The sequence below is a fragment of the Mus musculus genome, chromosome 4 (genome assembly GCF_000001635.26).
Source record: "Mus musculus strain C57BL/6J chromosome 4, GRCm38.p6 C57BL/6J".
NCBI lineage: Eukaryota > Metazoa > Chordata > Mammalia > Rodentia > Muridae > Mus > Mus musculus.
In genome coordinates this window covers 74,349,633-74,366,102 of record NC_000070.6, presented here as the reverse complement: position 1 = coordinate 74,366,102, position 16,470 = coordinate 74,349,633, and the positions used below count along the sequence as shown (strand labels likewise).

The 16,470-nt window shown below is 38.1% G+C and overlaps 1 protein-coding gene across 7 annotated transcripts in view; it reads right to left on the bottom strand.

Annotated features, from left to right (window-relative positions):
- The window catches only part of Kdm4c (lysine (K)-specific demethylase 4C), a 163,368-nt gene that overhangs the window by 39,762 nt on the left and 107,136 nt on the right, over positions 1-16,470 (bottom strand). For all 7 annotated transcript variants that reach the window (NM_001172095.1, NM_144787.2, NM_001356561.1 and 4 more), the window contains 2 exons: positions 8,706-8,761; positions 6,575-6,683 (listed from right to left, as the gene is read on the bottom strand). In NM_001172095.1, coding sequence (NP_001165566.1) covers positions 6,575-6,683; positions 8,706-8,761 — 165 coding nt within the window. The remainder of the gene's footprint in view (positions 1-6,574; positions 6,684-8,705; positions 8,762-16,470) is intronic.

The window sequence follows — 16,470 nt, the reverse complement described above, 5'->3', positions numbered from 1 at the left end:
AAGGCCAGCCTGGTCTACAGAGTGAGCTCCAGGACAGCTACGGCTACACAGAGAAACCCTGTGTAGCCTCAAAACACCAAAAAACAAAAATCAATCAATCAAACAAACAAACAAACAAAAAAACCCCAACAACAATAACCTATAGAAAAAATTAAGCTGGACCTTAGTAAGACAATATCCCTTCCCGATGCTATTCCCTGACCTAAAAGTTCTGTTTCTAAATGATTTTGAAATCAATATTGTCTGAGTGGTCCTAGGCAAATCATGGTTTAAAGACAGGCTAGAAAATTGTAGTCAATAAATAGAATCTCTTAATGAAAGAAACTAAACATGCCATGTTATAGGTTAAACCAGTCAAAGAGGGACTATAGAGAGTGCATCTCCTCCAAATGTGAGGGATCAACATGGCTCTTTCCAAGTCACTCATGAGTTATACCAATAAGGACTTCTGGTTTTCTGACTCCTGCTCATCCATTTTATGCTAAATTTATCACATTAGATCCTGCCAAAACATTAGGCTGGGATACAGAAACTATCCAATATAGGAGAGTCAAACATTTGCAGAATTAGTTTTACTACTATCAATGTTTATCAGGGAATCATGTTTAAAATTCTGTTCCCCTTTTCTCCACAGTTAGAAATTCTGATTCATAAGTCAGAATAAAAATTTATAACTCATCACTATAAAGCCACTGCAGTGCAAACCTAGATTTAGAAATAATGTTTCTTCCTAAGGTAACCAGCTACAAACTTTTGATTTACAATGGTTACCTGCTTACAAGATATGCTAGTTCACTACTGGTGTGGAAGTAACCAACCAATATCTGATTGAATTTAAGGCTAACTCCATGAGATAGAACCCATTCCTGACACAGCTCAGGTGTCTAAGAACCTAAGACTACATAGGCCAGGGACCTAGGAGAAAACCAAAAACTACTGTTCGGCCAAAGGAACATAGCCATAAAATGAATTCTAATGATATTCTGCTATACTCACATGCCAGGAGCCTGCCTGGTCTTAGGGGAATCACAGGCTAAAAGACTGATGGTCTCCAGCCTTGTAGGAAACTTGATTTTTTTCTTCTTGTTCTGTGCTAAGAACTTAACTCTTTTGTACTGGTCTGTACTTCATTAAGTACTGAAGAAACTTAACTCTTTATCTCTCTTCTTAAGTTACGTGATAGTACTCTGTGCTTGAATAAGTTCTGCAAACTCTTAAACTCTTACTTTATAAACATACTTTATAATTCTCTGTCAATTAACATATGCTGTATAGCAGCAGAGAATTCAGTAGAGGAGTTATTGCTGAGGCTCCTGTTTCTCTTTTCCAGAGTCTCACCTCTCTACGAGAGGGAGGCTTGGAGCAATTACCTTTTAGTAAAAACCTGACAGCCCAATTTAAGGGGGGGGGGGGCTCCCTAATCTGGTATTTTCTTTAAAATATTTATAATAATGGCAAAATGAAATAATCTCCAAGTGAAATGATCATAATGTTATTAATTTTAAATATAAGCATTTTAGCAGAAATCCCCTAAGAAGATAGGGACAAATGCTGAAGGGTGGAATAACTTAAGTATGCCAATGAGCTTTCTGTCCAGAGCACGGATTGTGATGGTTAAAATGATGAATTGACTGGGTCAAAATTTGCTGTAATATGTAGTGAAATACTTATGAGAGTTTGATTCATTTTTCTTTTTTTAAAATTTGTTGTAGTTCCATAGCAGCTTATAGGCCAGCCATTTGGTATGATTTATTTCAATATGTGTCACATGGTATGTTTAGTGATTGTTGACTAATATTTAATTCTAAAAAACTCCTTAAGTGCTCTAAAATGCAATAAACTAGCCATTATAATTTGAAAAGCATTGAACAGTTTGATATATATGTTACTATACCAATGCCAGAATGTCATTATTCTTTTGACTGAAAATAGTCTGCTACTCAATAAAAATGTTTCACATCAATTTTTCTTTGCTTCTGAAATAAAAAAATAAAACCAATACTTTTGGAAGTCCCTCCTCCACCCCTAACCTCTTTCCAGGTAAGGATCAGTACCAAGTCTCAAAATGTATCTCACAGGTAGACAAGTAGGTTTTTTTCCTCTTCTACCAAGGGTTCCCATCTGGGGATCTGCAACAAGCCAGTCTGCATACACGAGAAGTACCTCCCTCTCCCCTCATAAGACCTAGTCACCTCCATCTTGACATCTGTGCTGAGGCCCATGCCCACGTTCCACAGACAGCACTCTCAGCTTCCTTTACCCACCACCCATTGAAATATTAGCACCTCTAAGTGAGACTTGCACATGCTTTCCAAAGAAATCACCCCTTTACTCTCCCTACAAATACCAAAGTCACAATCAGTTGAGGACCTGAGGCAGGACCCTGCTGCATTCCAAGTAGTACACTCCCTTTTTCCTTCTATCTGGGAGTGTTAATTCTGTGCTAATGTTGAGCATCTGTGAACCAAATGGTAACCTTCACACATCTCTCTCTGGCCCTCCAACCTCAATCTCAGAGAAACTGCAATGAGAACGTTCTGATTCTACATAGCACCTACTATGAGATCCGAAGCAGCAACTTGCCCTAGCAGAGCAAAGATCATCTGTGATACCACAACCACACATTAGACCTTCATGCCCACAAAAATAAGTCTGAAATATCACTTAGCCAATTCCAAACCTTCCAAACCAATAAGAGCAAACAGATCCAAATAAAAACACTGAACAAGGGAGGGCAAAATATCCATACTAAAAGAAACACTATCACAAAACAAACAGCAAAACCAAAAAACAACAAATTTGCTACTCTAAAAATTAGTACTTCAATAGTTTCTTTTTAAGGAAAGAAACTTGGATGATACTCAAGATAACAACTCTTAATGCATTCAGAGAACTCAAAGGGGACATGAAAAAAATGCAAGAAAGAAGACTACTAGATTAAATAGAAACAAATTATTGAATGAATTAAAGAATAATTCAATACATAAAAATAGAATTTAGTAAGAAACAGAAATTCTGAGGAAAAACTGAACTAGAACTTCAAATATAAAATTTAGTAATTCTAATAAAAAGTTCAGAGGGAAGCCACACAAAAAGGAGGAACTTAATGACAGACAGGAAGTGGAGAGATTGGGATGGAGGAACTAAATCAGTTAGCAAGAATAAATAATTAAGAAAAAAGATCAGGAGAAAGAGGAACAGGAGGCGGAGAGAACGAAGAGAAAGAGGAGTAGGAAGAGGAGAAATGCAGGATATCCAGGAGACCATAAATACCAAACCTTTAAATTACAGGTATAAAAGATGTAATCTGGATAAAAGGCACATTATTTAAAAAAAAAAAAAAAAGGAGAAGAAAATTTCCCACAGCTAGAAGACATATCTATCCAGTATCAAGAAGTATTTAAAGCCAGACGGTGGTGGCGCACGCCTTTAATCCCAGAGCTTGGGAGGCAGAGGCAGGCGGATTTCTGAGTTCGAGGCCAGCCTGGTCTACAGAGTGAGTTCCAGGACAGCCAGGGCTACACAGAGAAACCCTGTCTCAGATCCCCCCCCCCCCAAAAAAACAAGTCAGTAGACAAACAGTAAATAGGTTCATGCTTGCCTATCAGTTCTTCATTAAACCTTATGTAGTTACTAATTGTTAAGCATGACTTGTATAGAAAGACTAAATTTTCACAAGAAAAAGTAATGTTTTTTACATTGCAAAATGAACAAAAACATTTTTGTTTGTCTTCATGATTTTGAGTGTTTCAATGCATCACAAACTATTTTTCTGTTTTTGTTTAATTTTTGTGATCTGCTACTATCCTTTATGTTAGGCAAACAAGTTTGCAACACCTGTACACGACAACTTGTGATTAAGGCTCAGATGAAGCATTTGCAGGCGAACCAGCAGCATTACCCTGTGGTGGGTGCTGGAGAGACTCAGCCTAGCCCTCAGTGCTGCATACGAAATGATCAGCTGGCCAGGCAGTGGTGGCGCACACCTTTAATCCCAGCACGTTGGGAGGCAGAGGCAGGCCGATTTCTGAGTTTGAGGCCAGCCTGGTCTACAGAGCGAGTTCCAGGACAGCCAGGGCTACACAGTTAAAAAAAGAAAAAAGAAATGATCAACTGGCTTACTTGTTCTTTACTTTCAAATAGACAGACAGACAGACAGACAGACAGATGAAATGCTTTGTATTGGGGTTGCTTACAAAAGAATGGATGAAAGGTCAAGAAGCACGAGCCACTTTTACCTGTGGCCACACAACTGAGTTAGATAAATGTCTCTTCTCGTCTACCATGCATCAGCTGATTATGGTATTTAGGGAGGACGGGGGCCTTACAAATCCCTTTCTGCCTCCCTCAACAGTCCCCACCTTGTGGAGGTCATGGCAGCTCCTGAAAGTCAAGAATTTAGAGAGCATCACCGACCTGAAACACCATTACAGTGGTGGGTTTATTTTTCCGGATCTGAAGTCCATGGCTGAGTAAAACTGCTGCTGACGATTACGCACATCAGATACTGAGCTCCCAAAGCAACACAGGAACTTGCCACTGGTCTCGGATAGCATCTTCTAGTATTATCAGAGTCTGTTCAGTTCCAACTTATTTTTTTCTGTGTTCTGTCACTAGTACATGTTGTATCTTGACTAATACGATTTTATCATCTAATTCTGGCTGGCAACAATAAGCAGTACATGCCAACTGCCTGTATTGGTTTAGAGGGATTGTGGACCCCTAACAATCTCTTTTTGAATAAGTGAATACAGTGACTGGCACATGACTACCACATAAACATAGCTCTTGCATGATGAAAATGAGTATAATAGTGCCATACGTTAGTACGGCGTGCAGAGGTAGATAGAAATTAAAGAAGAATCCCAAGAAAGGCTCAAACTATTTGTTATTGTATGATCTCACTCTTCAGGTGACAATTATTTTAAGGCAGAATAGTAATTTGCCATATATCATACATACCATATCTTTTCATACTTTTTTTTGGAGGGGGGGGGGGACTTTTGAGACAGGGTTTCTTTGTGTAGCCCTGGCTGTCCTGGAACTCACTCTGTAGACCAGGCTGGCCTTGAACTCAGAAATCCGCCTGCCTCTGCCTCCCGAGTGCTGGGATTAAAGGTGTGCGCCACCAACACCTGGGCATTTTATACTTCTTAGTATTCACAAGCTATTTAGCTTCTATAAGCATAGATAACTTAAAATACTAAATCAAGTGCTAAGGCTGGGAAATCATGCTAAAAGATGTAAAGGTTAAGAACTGTGGTTTATTTTAAAAATATAGTATTTGGCAAAATAGGTAATAGTTTTGATGAAATAAGCTAACACTTAGAAATATTACATCCATATGATAGGAAGATGTAGAGTGGGGAGGAGGCTGACACGCTTGCTCTTTCAATACTGCGCTGTCTTTATAGGCCTTACTTTTACACCTTGACCACATTACTCAAATTACGTAACAGCAGATCACATATTTCTTCGTAAAGTAAAAAAGCCTGATAGTGTTATAATGAGAAATAGTGTTCACTTACCCTTTCTGAGAACAAAGGATAGAAGATAAATTCCTAATACAGGGTTCTTTGTGGGAAGAAGGTTGTTAGAATCAAGCAACAGTTTCAATGATAATGCTTGAAATGTTCTGTAGAGGAATGATTGTGCGTTATGATAATGACAGAAACTGAAGAACTTGTAGGGAAGTTCACTAGCATACTAAATGAATGTTTTTAACCTAAGAAAAGTGCCTTATTAAATAAACAAAATAGTCTAGGTGGTGGTGGAACATGCCTTTAATCCCAGCACTGGGGAGGTAGAAGCAAGGAATCAAGGCCAGCCTGGTCTCCAGAGCAAGATCCAGGATGGCCAGGACTCTGATAGACAGAGATACCCTACAGTAAAAAAACAAACAAAAAAATCAAAACAAAAAACAAGAAAAGAGGCCTAAATTAATACTATATGTTACAGAAAGGTACAGGAATAAAAAAATTAGTTAAAGTACACTCATCACAGGCTTGTCCTTAAATGAAAAAAAAAAAAAAACCTCTTAAAAAAGTAAATCAGTGAAGAAATTTTTATGAATGCTACTGAATAGATTAGAAGGTAACAAGTTTGAGATGGGAATATTAAGTATCTAGAGTCTACATTTGAGTAAAAAACCTTGTAATAAAAAAAAAAAAAAGCTTCTGCGATTCAAAGCAAAATTCTTCTTGGCAAAGAGATGGCTGCTAAGGTTGAACATATTTGTTATACCAAAAGAAACACAAGAGTAAAGAAAGAAAAACAGCAGGCAATTTCTGTAAGACAGGTTAGGGAATTGCTGAACAATATCAGAGAGCCTAATGTTTACAAGTTCATATCAATAAAGAAAATTGATCCCTTTCCCATATTTAAAAAAATGAGGCCTGTTATGGAGACTTACAATATACTAATAAAGAATTTGTGAAGAAAAATATATAGAGGATACAGGGAAATATAGGTAGAATAAAATGAAACTATCTGATATACTGATTTGGAAACAAAACAAATTCAGAAGTTGAAATTAACATTAATATATAAAGTAAAAAAAAACTTTGACACTCACCAATTTTAACCTCTGTAAAGGTATTCTGTCTACATCTATTTGTGTCCGTTCTGGGACATTAGTGAATCGCACTTCTGGAACTGCAACAGCACATATGACATGAGCCCACCTAAGGAAAGGAGACATTAAATATAAACAAATTCCCTAAACTTACTGACTTCAACTTGGTGGTAGCAATCTGGCACATAGAAGAAATGAATCCAAGTAATTCCAGTGCAAGTATGTTCTAGATTATAAACTTCTCTAATGACAACTGGATATACTTAACATAAGTTCTGTAATGAGAACTAGGTAAATGGGGCTGGAGAAATGGCTCAGCAGTTCCTGCAGTGGGTCTTGGCACTGCACGGCATATCAGCACCTACATGGCAGCTCACAACTACAACAAATTCCAATACTAGATGACCCGATGTTCCTTCTGCCTTCCATGAGCTGCATGCACACTAAGGCATAAACACATATAAAAAACGAACCATATAAAGGCCAAGGACTAAGTCTATAATACGGATATATACATTTGAAAACCATAAGGATACTGAAAATGTAGGTTTTCATTTTCACTTGATACTACATGTGTATTATGTTTCAGCAGTGTGATACATGGCAATAGTTCAGTGAACTAGGAATCACCTTTTAATATAATACATGATATGATATGTATTATTTTCTCAGGCAAATAATTAAAATATAAATATTTTCTGGGCCGGGCGTGGTGGCGCATACCTTTAATCCCAGCACTAGGGAGGCAGAGGCAGGCAGATTTCTGAGTTCGAGGCCAGCCTGGTCTACAAAATGAGTTCCAGGACCACCACGGCTATACAGAGAAACCCTGTCTCGGAAAAATAAATAAATAAATAAATAAATAAATAAATAAATAGGTATTTTCTATAAAATTAAAAGTAGTTAAGTCTTTATATATTTTTCCTCAGTGCAAGATTAATATAAACAAAAGAATCTATAGGTAAAGAGAAATGAAATCTAGCTTGTTTTGTGATCTTTTTAAAATATTAGGGCATCCTTTCACATCCCAAATCCGCATCAATTTGTTAATAATATTATTCAGTATCTCTTTAAGTGTTATACCTCTAAGTAAACATAGGACTTCAGAACATCATTTGGATTTGTATTATTAAACTATCAACTTATATTCAAATGAAGGTTTTTGTTTGTTTTTCAAAGACAGGTATAGGATGTCTTGGAGCTTCTAGATAGATCAGGCTGGCCTTCAACTCAGAGATACAAGTGCCTCTCCTTTTCAGATACAGGGATTAAAGGACTGCACTTCGAGGCCCTGCTCAGCCATAGCTTATTTATTTCTTTTAACCAGTAAATATGCCAGGTTTCATCCCAAAACCATAGGAAGAAAGGACAACTGTTAACCCCACCAGAAGATTCTTCAATACTTGAATAAAATTAGCATCTTATAGTAAATCTATTAAGATAATTTCTCATGATAAATGTTTTTACATGATGCACTTAAGCCATCCCCAGAGCCTATATATAACATCTAAAATCTAGTGACACCTATGTAGAATAATGCCAATCTTACTAGATGACCTTATGAAAGATGATACAAATCCAAGCAAAAGTATTGGCTGTTACATAGCACTTTTATCAATGTTAAGGATGATAAATGCTTTTAGTCTTCATTCCAAGCAACGAGACTCATGTATATGTACAAAAATACGGTACTGACATCAAAAGATTATGCACAAGGAGTTCCTATTCCAGTGTATGGGCCACGCAAGATCACTTGCCCCACTGAAGCCAAGTTCTCCTACCAGTTTATTTAAAAAGAAAGAGAGGAAGTGAGGGGGGCAGGGGGAAGGCAGTTAACAGGGAGGAAGTACTGCTGAAGAAGGAAGGGGTGAGGAGTGGAGAGGAGGAAAGGGATATCAGAGGTAAGACAGAGGAGAAACCTGTTCATAAAATGAGGACTGTCATTACATAGGAAGCACAGAGAGGAAGAAATACTCTGGCATTTGTCTCTGAAGCCAAATTTCAACCCTAGCTCCAGAGAGCAAGTATGTGAACTAATGTCCGAGGAAGAACTGTAAATCCAACTATCATGCAGAACTTCAAGAGTAGGAAAAGAAATGATGAAATTGAACATAATTAATATATTACTTACTGATTGTTCTTAGTCTGTTTCAGAGCACCTCCCCTCAAATTGCAGAGACAGCATTCCTATGGAGGAGATGGGAATTAACATAGTTATAAAACCCACATAACAAATATCACTGCCCTTCATATAAACTACTGTAGAAATTTGTATATACCATTTTTCATTTATCATAAAACTAAAAGTGTAAGAAATTACACAATGATAGGTACTTCAAGTTCCAGATAAAAAAAGAAAGCCTGAAAACGGTTGAGTGCATAGGTCCTTAGAAAGGATCACCATATATTGCTTTCACTCTTGAGTGCAGTAATGATGTTGTGAAAAAGAACTGTACCTTACAACAGAAATACTTGTTAAGCCATGTTCATTGCTGCTCTAAGAGCCAGAAACTGGGAAGAGTCTTGATTTCTATCAACAGATGAGTGGATAAGAAAAATGTAGTACATTTACACAATGAAATATTACTCAGCTGTTAAGAAAAGTGAAATTATAAAACCCAAAGGCAAACAGAGCTAGAAAATTCATGCTGAGTGAGGTAACCCAGACCTCAAAACACAAATACTGTTTTCTCTGCTAAGTGAGTGTTAATTGTTATGCCTTAGACATGTATACTACAATCCAAGTAACGGCATAGGTTAGGTTAGGTACCACGTCAGGTACCATAAGAGACCAGAGCATCTCCCAAAAAGAGAGAAACAGAAAATAAAGTTATAGAGACATAAATAAGAGAGGATTAAATTAAATGAGAACGGGAGGGCAAGATCAAGGAGGAAATAAACAGAGAAACAGCTAATACTAAAGGCTTTTTAAAACCTATATGGAAGCGTACTACCATTGAAGCTTGCTAGCATGCATTTACATAAAAAAAGACTTTAAAAGGAGTCATCAAATAACAGGGGAAACTAGACACCTTAGGCTACCAAGTAAAATCACAGGAATGGGTGACATCTTGTTGAATTACTGGCAAAGGGGCCCTATAAAACACACCCCCACCAGCAAATGTCATAGGCTAGTGCCAAGATTATTGCTTACTCTCCACAACTTATGGTAGGTCCTACAGGTAAAGACAACAGTAACTTAGTCATTGAACAGAGAAAAATCTAACTGGTGTCTATATAGCAGTTTCTCCTCTAATAATACCTAGTGCTAATGGTGCTGGACAGTACTTTTCACTCTACCAGAAGAGATAGGTAATCATCAATAGTATGTAGCTACAATTCTTGGGACCTACAACAGTGACTTGCCTACATGATATAGTAGTGCAATAGTGGCAGTAATTTGAGTATAATCCACCATTATTTAATTGGATTTAAGGTCCATTCATGGAAGGGGCACCTGATGCTTGTTAAAGTGGCCAAGAACCATAGAACACATAAATCCCAGTACTTTATGTCAAGGAGATCATCATGTATTTGAAGGTATTAATGTTAGCACAGAAATGCAGCACAGGTCTGTGTATTCAATGTCTGATCAGACGGGTAGTATGGAGAAGCATGGAATCAAATGTGAAGACTGTTGTGAGAATGACACTATGAATTTAAAGCCTACAGATAGAATCCATATCTGGCATCATTAACAGTGTCAAAAATGGGGACAGAATAATGAATGCCAGCTGTAAGACAGAAGGACTAGACTCATGCAGGAAAACAGTAGTTGCCAGACATTATAGTACAGTTAGTTGTTCAAATGAATTCATAGAAGCTGTAACTGTATGCAACAGACATTTTTTTCTTTTTTTAAAATGTATTTATTACTATAAATAAGTACACTGTAGCTGCCTTCAGACAGTTACCAGAAGAGGGTATCAGATCTCATTACAGGTGGTTGTGACCCACCATGTGGTTGCTGGGATTTGAACTCAGGACCTTCGAAAGAGCAGTCAGTGTTCTTATCTGCTGAGCCATCTTACCAGCCCAGTATGCAACAGACTTGTACAAGGTAGAGACAGCCCAAACCTCAGTATGGATAGTAAAGAGGCTCGTGAAGTTCCACTGCTAGGTTGACAGGCTATTGCAACTCATGACTGCTGGGAGAGGGAAAGTTTGTTTTCTTCTTGGACATGGTCCCTGAGAGGCTACTAATGTTTCAGGATATAGTCCCACAACCATACATATAGAGGCAGCATTAAATGTATTCACTCATTAGGTACTTAGAAATCAATCAAACATACTGTGTGCGTGTATGCTAGCTAATTTTATATCAAGTTGACACAAGTTATTGTTATTTGGGAAGAGGGAACCAGTTGAGAACCCTTCCCTGCACCCAAACACAAAATTGGCCTGTGGAGCATCTTCTTGATTTATAATTGTTACTGGAGGGGCCATCCCATTATATATGGTGCCAGTTTGGGGCAATGGATGATAATAGAAAGCACACTGAGGGAAGGAGGAACCTGGGTGGAAGAGGGGACAGGGAGGGGACAAATGGAACATAGTAAGGTATTGGGGGGTGGGGGGAAACAAGACTGAAGCCCTGAGGGACAGCAGAAAGAATGCAAACAGGCAACCTAGGGGGGGTATAAGTTGGGGGGGGACCCTAAAGAAAGTAACATAGAACTGGGACATGAGTGACTCTCAGGACCCAAAGGAGGGACCTTAGGTGACCTTAATCCACCTCCAGTAGATATTCAATCCAATATTCAAACAAAACAGGCTATCAATCTGAGAGTGAGGGACCATGGGAGGATGAGAAGGGAAGTTACCTGGGAGGAGCTGGAGGAAAGAAAAGGAAGAGAGAAAGATGCAATTGTTTTTTTTAATTTAAAATGATTAAAAATTAAAATATAAGCATACACAAATTTAGGTGCTTTAGGTAGAGCTTAGTGATAAACACTTGATATCCACATTTAGGTTTCATAAGAAGCACTGAAGAAAACCAAATGTATAATGACATGAAAATGCTACCTATCCTGATTCCATCACTATACATGGTACCCAGAGTTGAAATTATGACATCAACTCTCATACAGCTGAAATAATAAAAGGCGACAACTGATAAAACTGGAAAGGGGGAGAAGCACACAAAGTTTGGGGAGAAAAGTGGAGTTGCATAGGGCAGGAATTACAAGGAAAGAAAACGGACAATGATTTCATCAAAACACAGAAGTATGTTCAAACTGGAAAAAAGTGTACTCTGAAATTCCACTTGCCCATCATCAGCAGGGTAATTTTTAAAAAATTACACAAATGTTGGTAATGATGTGAAGAAAGAGGAAGCCTTATCTTATAGTGGTGGGAATATAAGCAGAGTGGTGAAGCCAGTAATAAAATCAGCATAGAAGTTGCTATTCAATCATCAAAATAAATCAGTATCAAAAGAAATCCACATCTTTCTAGAGATACATGCAGAACTGTGTTGTATTCTGTTCTATTCATAATGGCCAGCAAATGTGATGCCAATATATCAATCAGATGATGAACAGATGAGGAAAATGTACAAATATCCAATGGAATTTTATTCAGTTATAAAGAATAGTGAAATTATGAAACTTTCATGAAAGTGATATACTTAGAAATATGCTAAGGGCTGGAGAGATGGCTCAGCAGTTAAGAGGTCCTGAGTTCAAATCCCAGCAACCACAGGCTCACAACCATTTGTAATGGGATCTGATGCCCTCTTCTGGTGCGTCTGAAAATAGTTACAGTGTACTTATACTTAAAATAAATAAGTAGATCTTTTTTAGAAAAATTTAAAAATATATATCATACTAAATGAGGTAACCCATACCCAGCACAACAAATGAACATGCTTCCTTTCTTGTGCATATTCTGTCTTTGAATATTTAAATTTGTGTTTTAATCTGAAATGTCTATTGAGGTCTAGAAGCTAGAAAGTGTGCATGAGAGAAGAGAGGGAAAGACGATTTAAAACAGAGAAAGAGGGAAGTAGAAAACATGGGATCTGAAATTAGGGGGAGGCATAAAGGCTTAAACAAGGAAGACATGGGCAGGAGAGGGGATGCTTAACTAAAGGTATGGATGTACAAAAAAGCCTATGGAAACCCACTATTCTGTGAGCTGTGCTAGGTTGAGTGACAAAGATCCCCATAGGCTCATGTTTAAATATTTGTCTGCAGTTACTAGAAGTGTTCAGGAAATCCTAGTATATGTCGTCTTGTTGAGTAGTTGTGATCTGTTGGAAGAGGTATGCCCCTTGGGATAGGTTTTGAGGTTTCAAAAGACAAAGCCAGCCCAGATCTTGCTCTCTCTGCCTCTAACTTGTAGATGATATGTGAACTCTCAGTTACTGCTCCAGCACAATGCCTACCTGATTCCCACCATGGTGGTCATGGACCAACCCTCTAAAAATGTAAGCAAATGGTGAGAAGCTGGAAGCAATCCCACTAAAATCAGGGACTAGACAAGGCTACCCACTTTCTCCCTACCTATTCAACATTGTACTTGAAGTCCTAGTCAGAGAAATTTGACAACAAAAGGAGATCAAGGGGATACAAATTGGAAAAGAAGATGTCAAAATATCACTTTTTGCAGATGATATGATAGTATATATAAGTGACCCTAAAAATTCCACAGGAGAACTCATAAAATTGATAAACAGCTTCGGTGAAGTAGCTGGATATAAAATTAACTCAAACAAGTCAATGGCCTTTCTCTACACAAAGAATAAACAGGCTGAGAAAGAAATTAGGGAAACAACACCCTTCTCAATAGTCACAATTAATATAAAATACCTTGCCATGACTCTAACTAAGGAAGTGAAAGATCTGTATGATAAGAACTTCAAGTCTCTGAAGAAAGAAATTAAAGAAGATCTCAGAAGATGGAAAGATCTCCCATGCTCATGGATTGATTGACAGGATCAATATAGTAAAAATGGCTATCTTGCCAAAAGCAATCTACAGATTCAATGCAATCCCCATCAAAATTCCAACTCAATTCTTCAACGAATTAGAAAGAGCAATCTCCAAATTCATCTGGAATAACAAAAAACCTAGGATAGCAAAAACTCTTCTCAAGGATAAAAGAACCTCTGGTGGAATCACCATGCCTGACCTAAAGCTTTACTACAGATCAATTGTATGTAATAAAAACTGAATGGTACTGGTATAACAACAGACAAGTAGACCAATGGAATAGAATTGAAGACCCAGAAATGAACCCACACACCTATGGTCACTTGATCTTCAACAAGGGAGCTAAAACCATCCAGTGGAAAAAAGACAGCATTTTCAACAAATGGTGCTGGCACAACTGGCGGTTATCATGTAGAAGAATGAGAATTGATCCATTCCTAGCTCCTTTTACTAAGATCAAATCTAAGTGGATCAAGGAGATCCACATAAAACCAGACACACTGAAAGTTATAGAGGAAAAAATGGGGAAAAGCCTCGAAGGTATTGGCACAGGGGAAAAATTCCTGAATAGAACAGCAATGGCTTGTGCTGTAAGATCGAGAATCGATAAATGGGACCTCATGAAACTGCAAAGCTTCTGTAAGGCAAAAGACACCTTTAATAAGACAAAAAGGACACCAACAGATTGGGAAAGGATCTGTACCTATCCTAAATCAGATAGAGGACTAATATCCAATATATATAAAGAACTCAAGAAGGTGGACTCCAGAAAATCAAATAACCCCATTCAAAAATGGGGCTCAGAGCTAATCAAAGAATTCTCACGTGAGGAATACCGAATGGCTGAGAAACACCTGAAAAAATGTTCAGCATCCTTAATCATCAGGGAAATGAAAATCAAAACAACCCTGAGATTCCATCTCACACCAGTCAGAATGGCTAAGATCAAAAATTCAGGTGACAGTAGATGATGGCGAGGATGTAGAGAAAGAGGAACACTCTTCCACTGTTGGTGGGATTGCAAGCTTGTACAACCACTCTGGAAATCAGTCTTGCGGTTTCTCAGAAAATTGGACATGGTACTACCGGAGGATCCAGCAATACCTCTCCTGGCATATATCCAGAAGATGTTCCAACTAGTAAGAAAGAAACATGCTCCACTATGTTCATAGCAGCCTTATTTATAATAGCCAGAAGCTGGAAAGAACCTAGATGCCCCTCAACAGAGGAATGGATACAGAAAATGTGGTACATTTACACAATGGAGTACTACTCAGCTATTAAAAAGAATGAATTTATGAAATTCCTAGGCAAATGGTTGGACCTGGAGGTTATTATCCTGAGTGCGGTAACCCAATCACAAAAGAACTCAAATGATAAGTACTCACTGATAAGTGGATATTAGCCCAGAAACCCAGAATACCCAAGATATAAGTTATAATTTGCAAAACACATGAAACTCAAGAAGGAAGACCCAAGTGTGGACTCTTTGCCCCTTCTTAGAATTGGGAACAAAACACCATGGAAGGAGTTACAGAGACAAAGTTTGTAGCTGAGACAAAAAGATGGACCATCTAGTGACTGCCATATCCAGAGATCCATCCCATAATTAGCCTCCAAATGCTGACACCATTGCATACACTAGCAAGATTTTGCTGATAGGACCCTGATATAGCTGTCTCTAACGAGACTACACCGGGGCCTAGCAAACACATAAGTGGATGCTCACAGTCAGTTAATGGATGGATCACAGGGCCCCCAATGGAGGAGCTAGAGAAAGAACCCAAGGAGCTAAAGGGAACTGCAACCCTATAGGTGGATCAACATTATGAACTAACCAGTACCCCGGAGCTCTTGACTCTAGCTGCATATGTATCAAAAGATGGCCTAGTCGGCCATCACTGGAAAGAGAGGCCCATTGGACTTGCAAACTTTATATGCCCCAGTTCAGGGGAATGCCAGGGCCAAAAAGTGGGAATGGGTGGGTAGGGGAGTGGGGGGAGGGTATGGGGGACTTTTGGGATAGCATGGGAAATGTAAATGAGGGAAATACCTAATAAAAAAGAAAAAAGGGAAACAAATAAATAAAAATGTAAGCAAGGCCAAAATTACGTAACTCCTTTTATAAATTGCCTTGGTCATAATGTCACTTTTCAGCAATGGGTGGGATTTTTCTTTTGAGTTTGAAAACAGGCAATCTGTTCGTATAGATGATACATCTACTAACAGATAGGAATTATAAAACAAAAATCTCAGTATTAGGTATGAGTACTACTCAAAGAGTTAATCATCGGAAAAGCCCTAGAGGCACGCAAAATAACATAGGCTATGGCTTATTCTCAGTTGGCCACAACAACTAGATTATGAGACCCTTCTCTTGAAAACACAACACATTTTGGTTATAGCACATAAAGATATTAATCTGAAACTGATTTGAAAACTTGTTCCACACTACTTTTCATAGTACAAGAGATGTTGTGCAGAACACTCAGAGAGAAAGTCATTACCGATTTACTCAGCCTTGAATGCTGAATCCAAAAATATTGTTATCATTCAAAATGTACACCTCAGTGCAGTAGTGTAGTGACTGTTGGAGTAATGGCATGTTTTCTGACTTGATTTGAGACTTCTTCCACCAAAAGCAATTTATGTCTAGTACTTGTAAGCCTGGACAAATGCTAATGCCTAGGGGTTGGGGACAATGAGTTACAATCCTTCTAATGAAACCTACCACTCCGGTTTTGTTTAAATTGATATACTGTCAAAAATTTCTAAATATTTATGGTCATATCCGTTGACTGATACAGTTCTCAACCTTGGTCTGAGAAGCTTCTTTGTGAATTGGCTAATAGTCAGTGCAAATGCTCATAGCTATTAGAGTGTGGACAATAAGTGAGGTTGTGTGTTCAGTCCTAAGAACATATCTAAATCTACTCAGAGCTCAGTAAACATTGGGAAGGA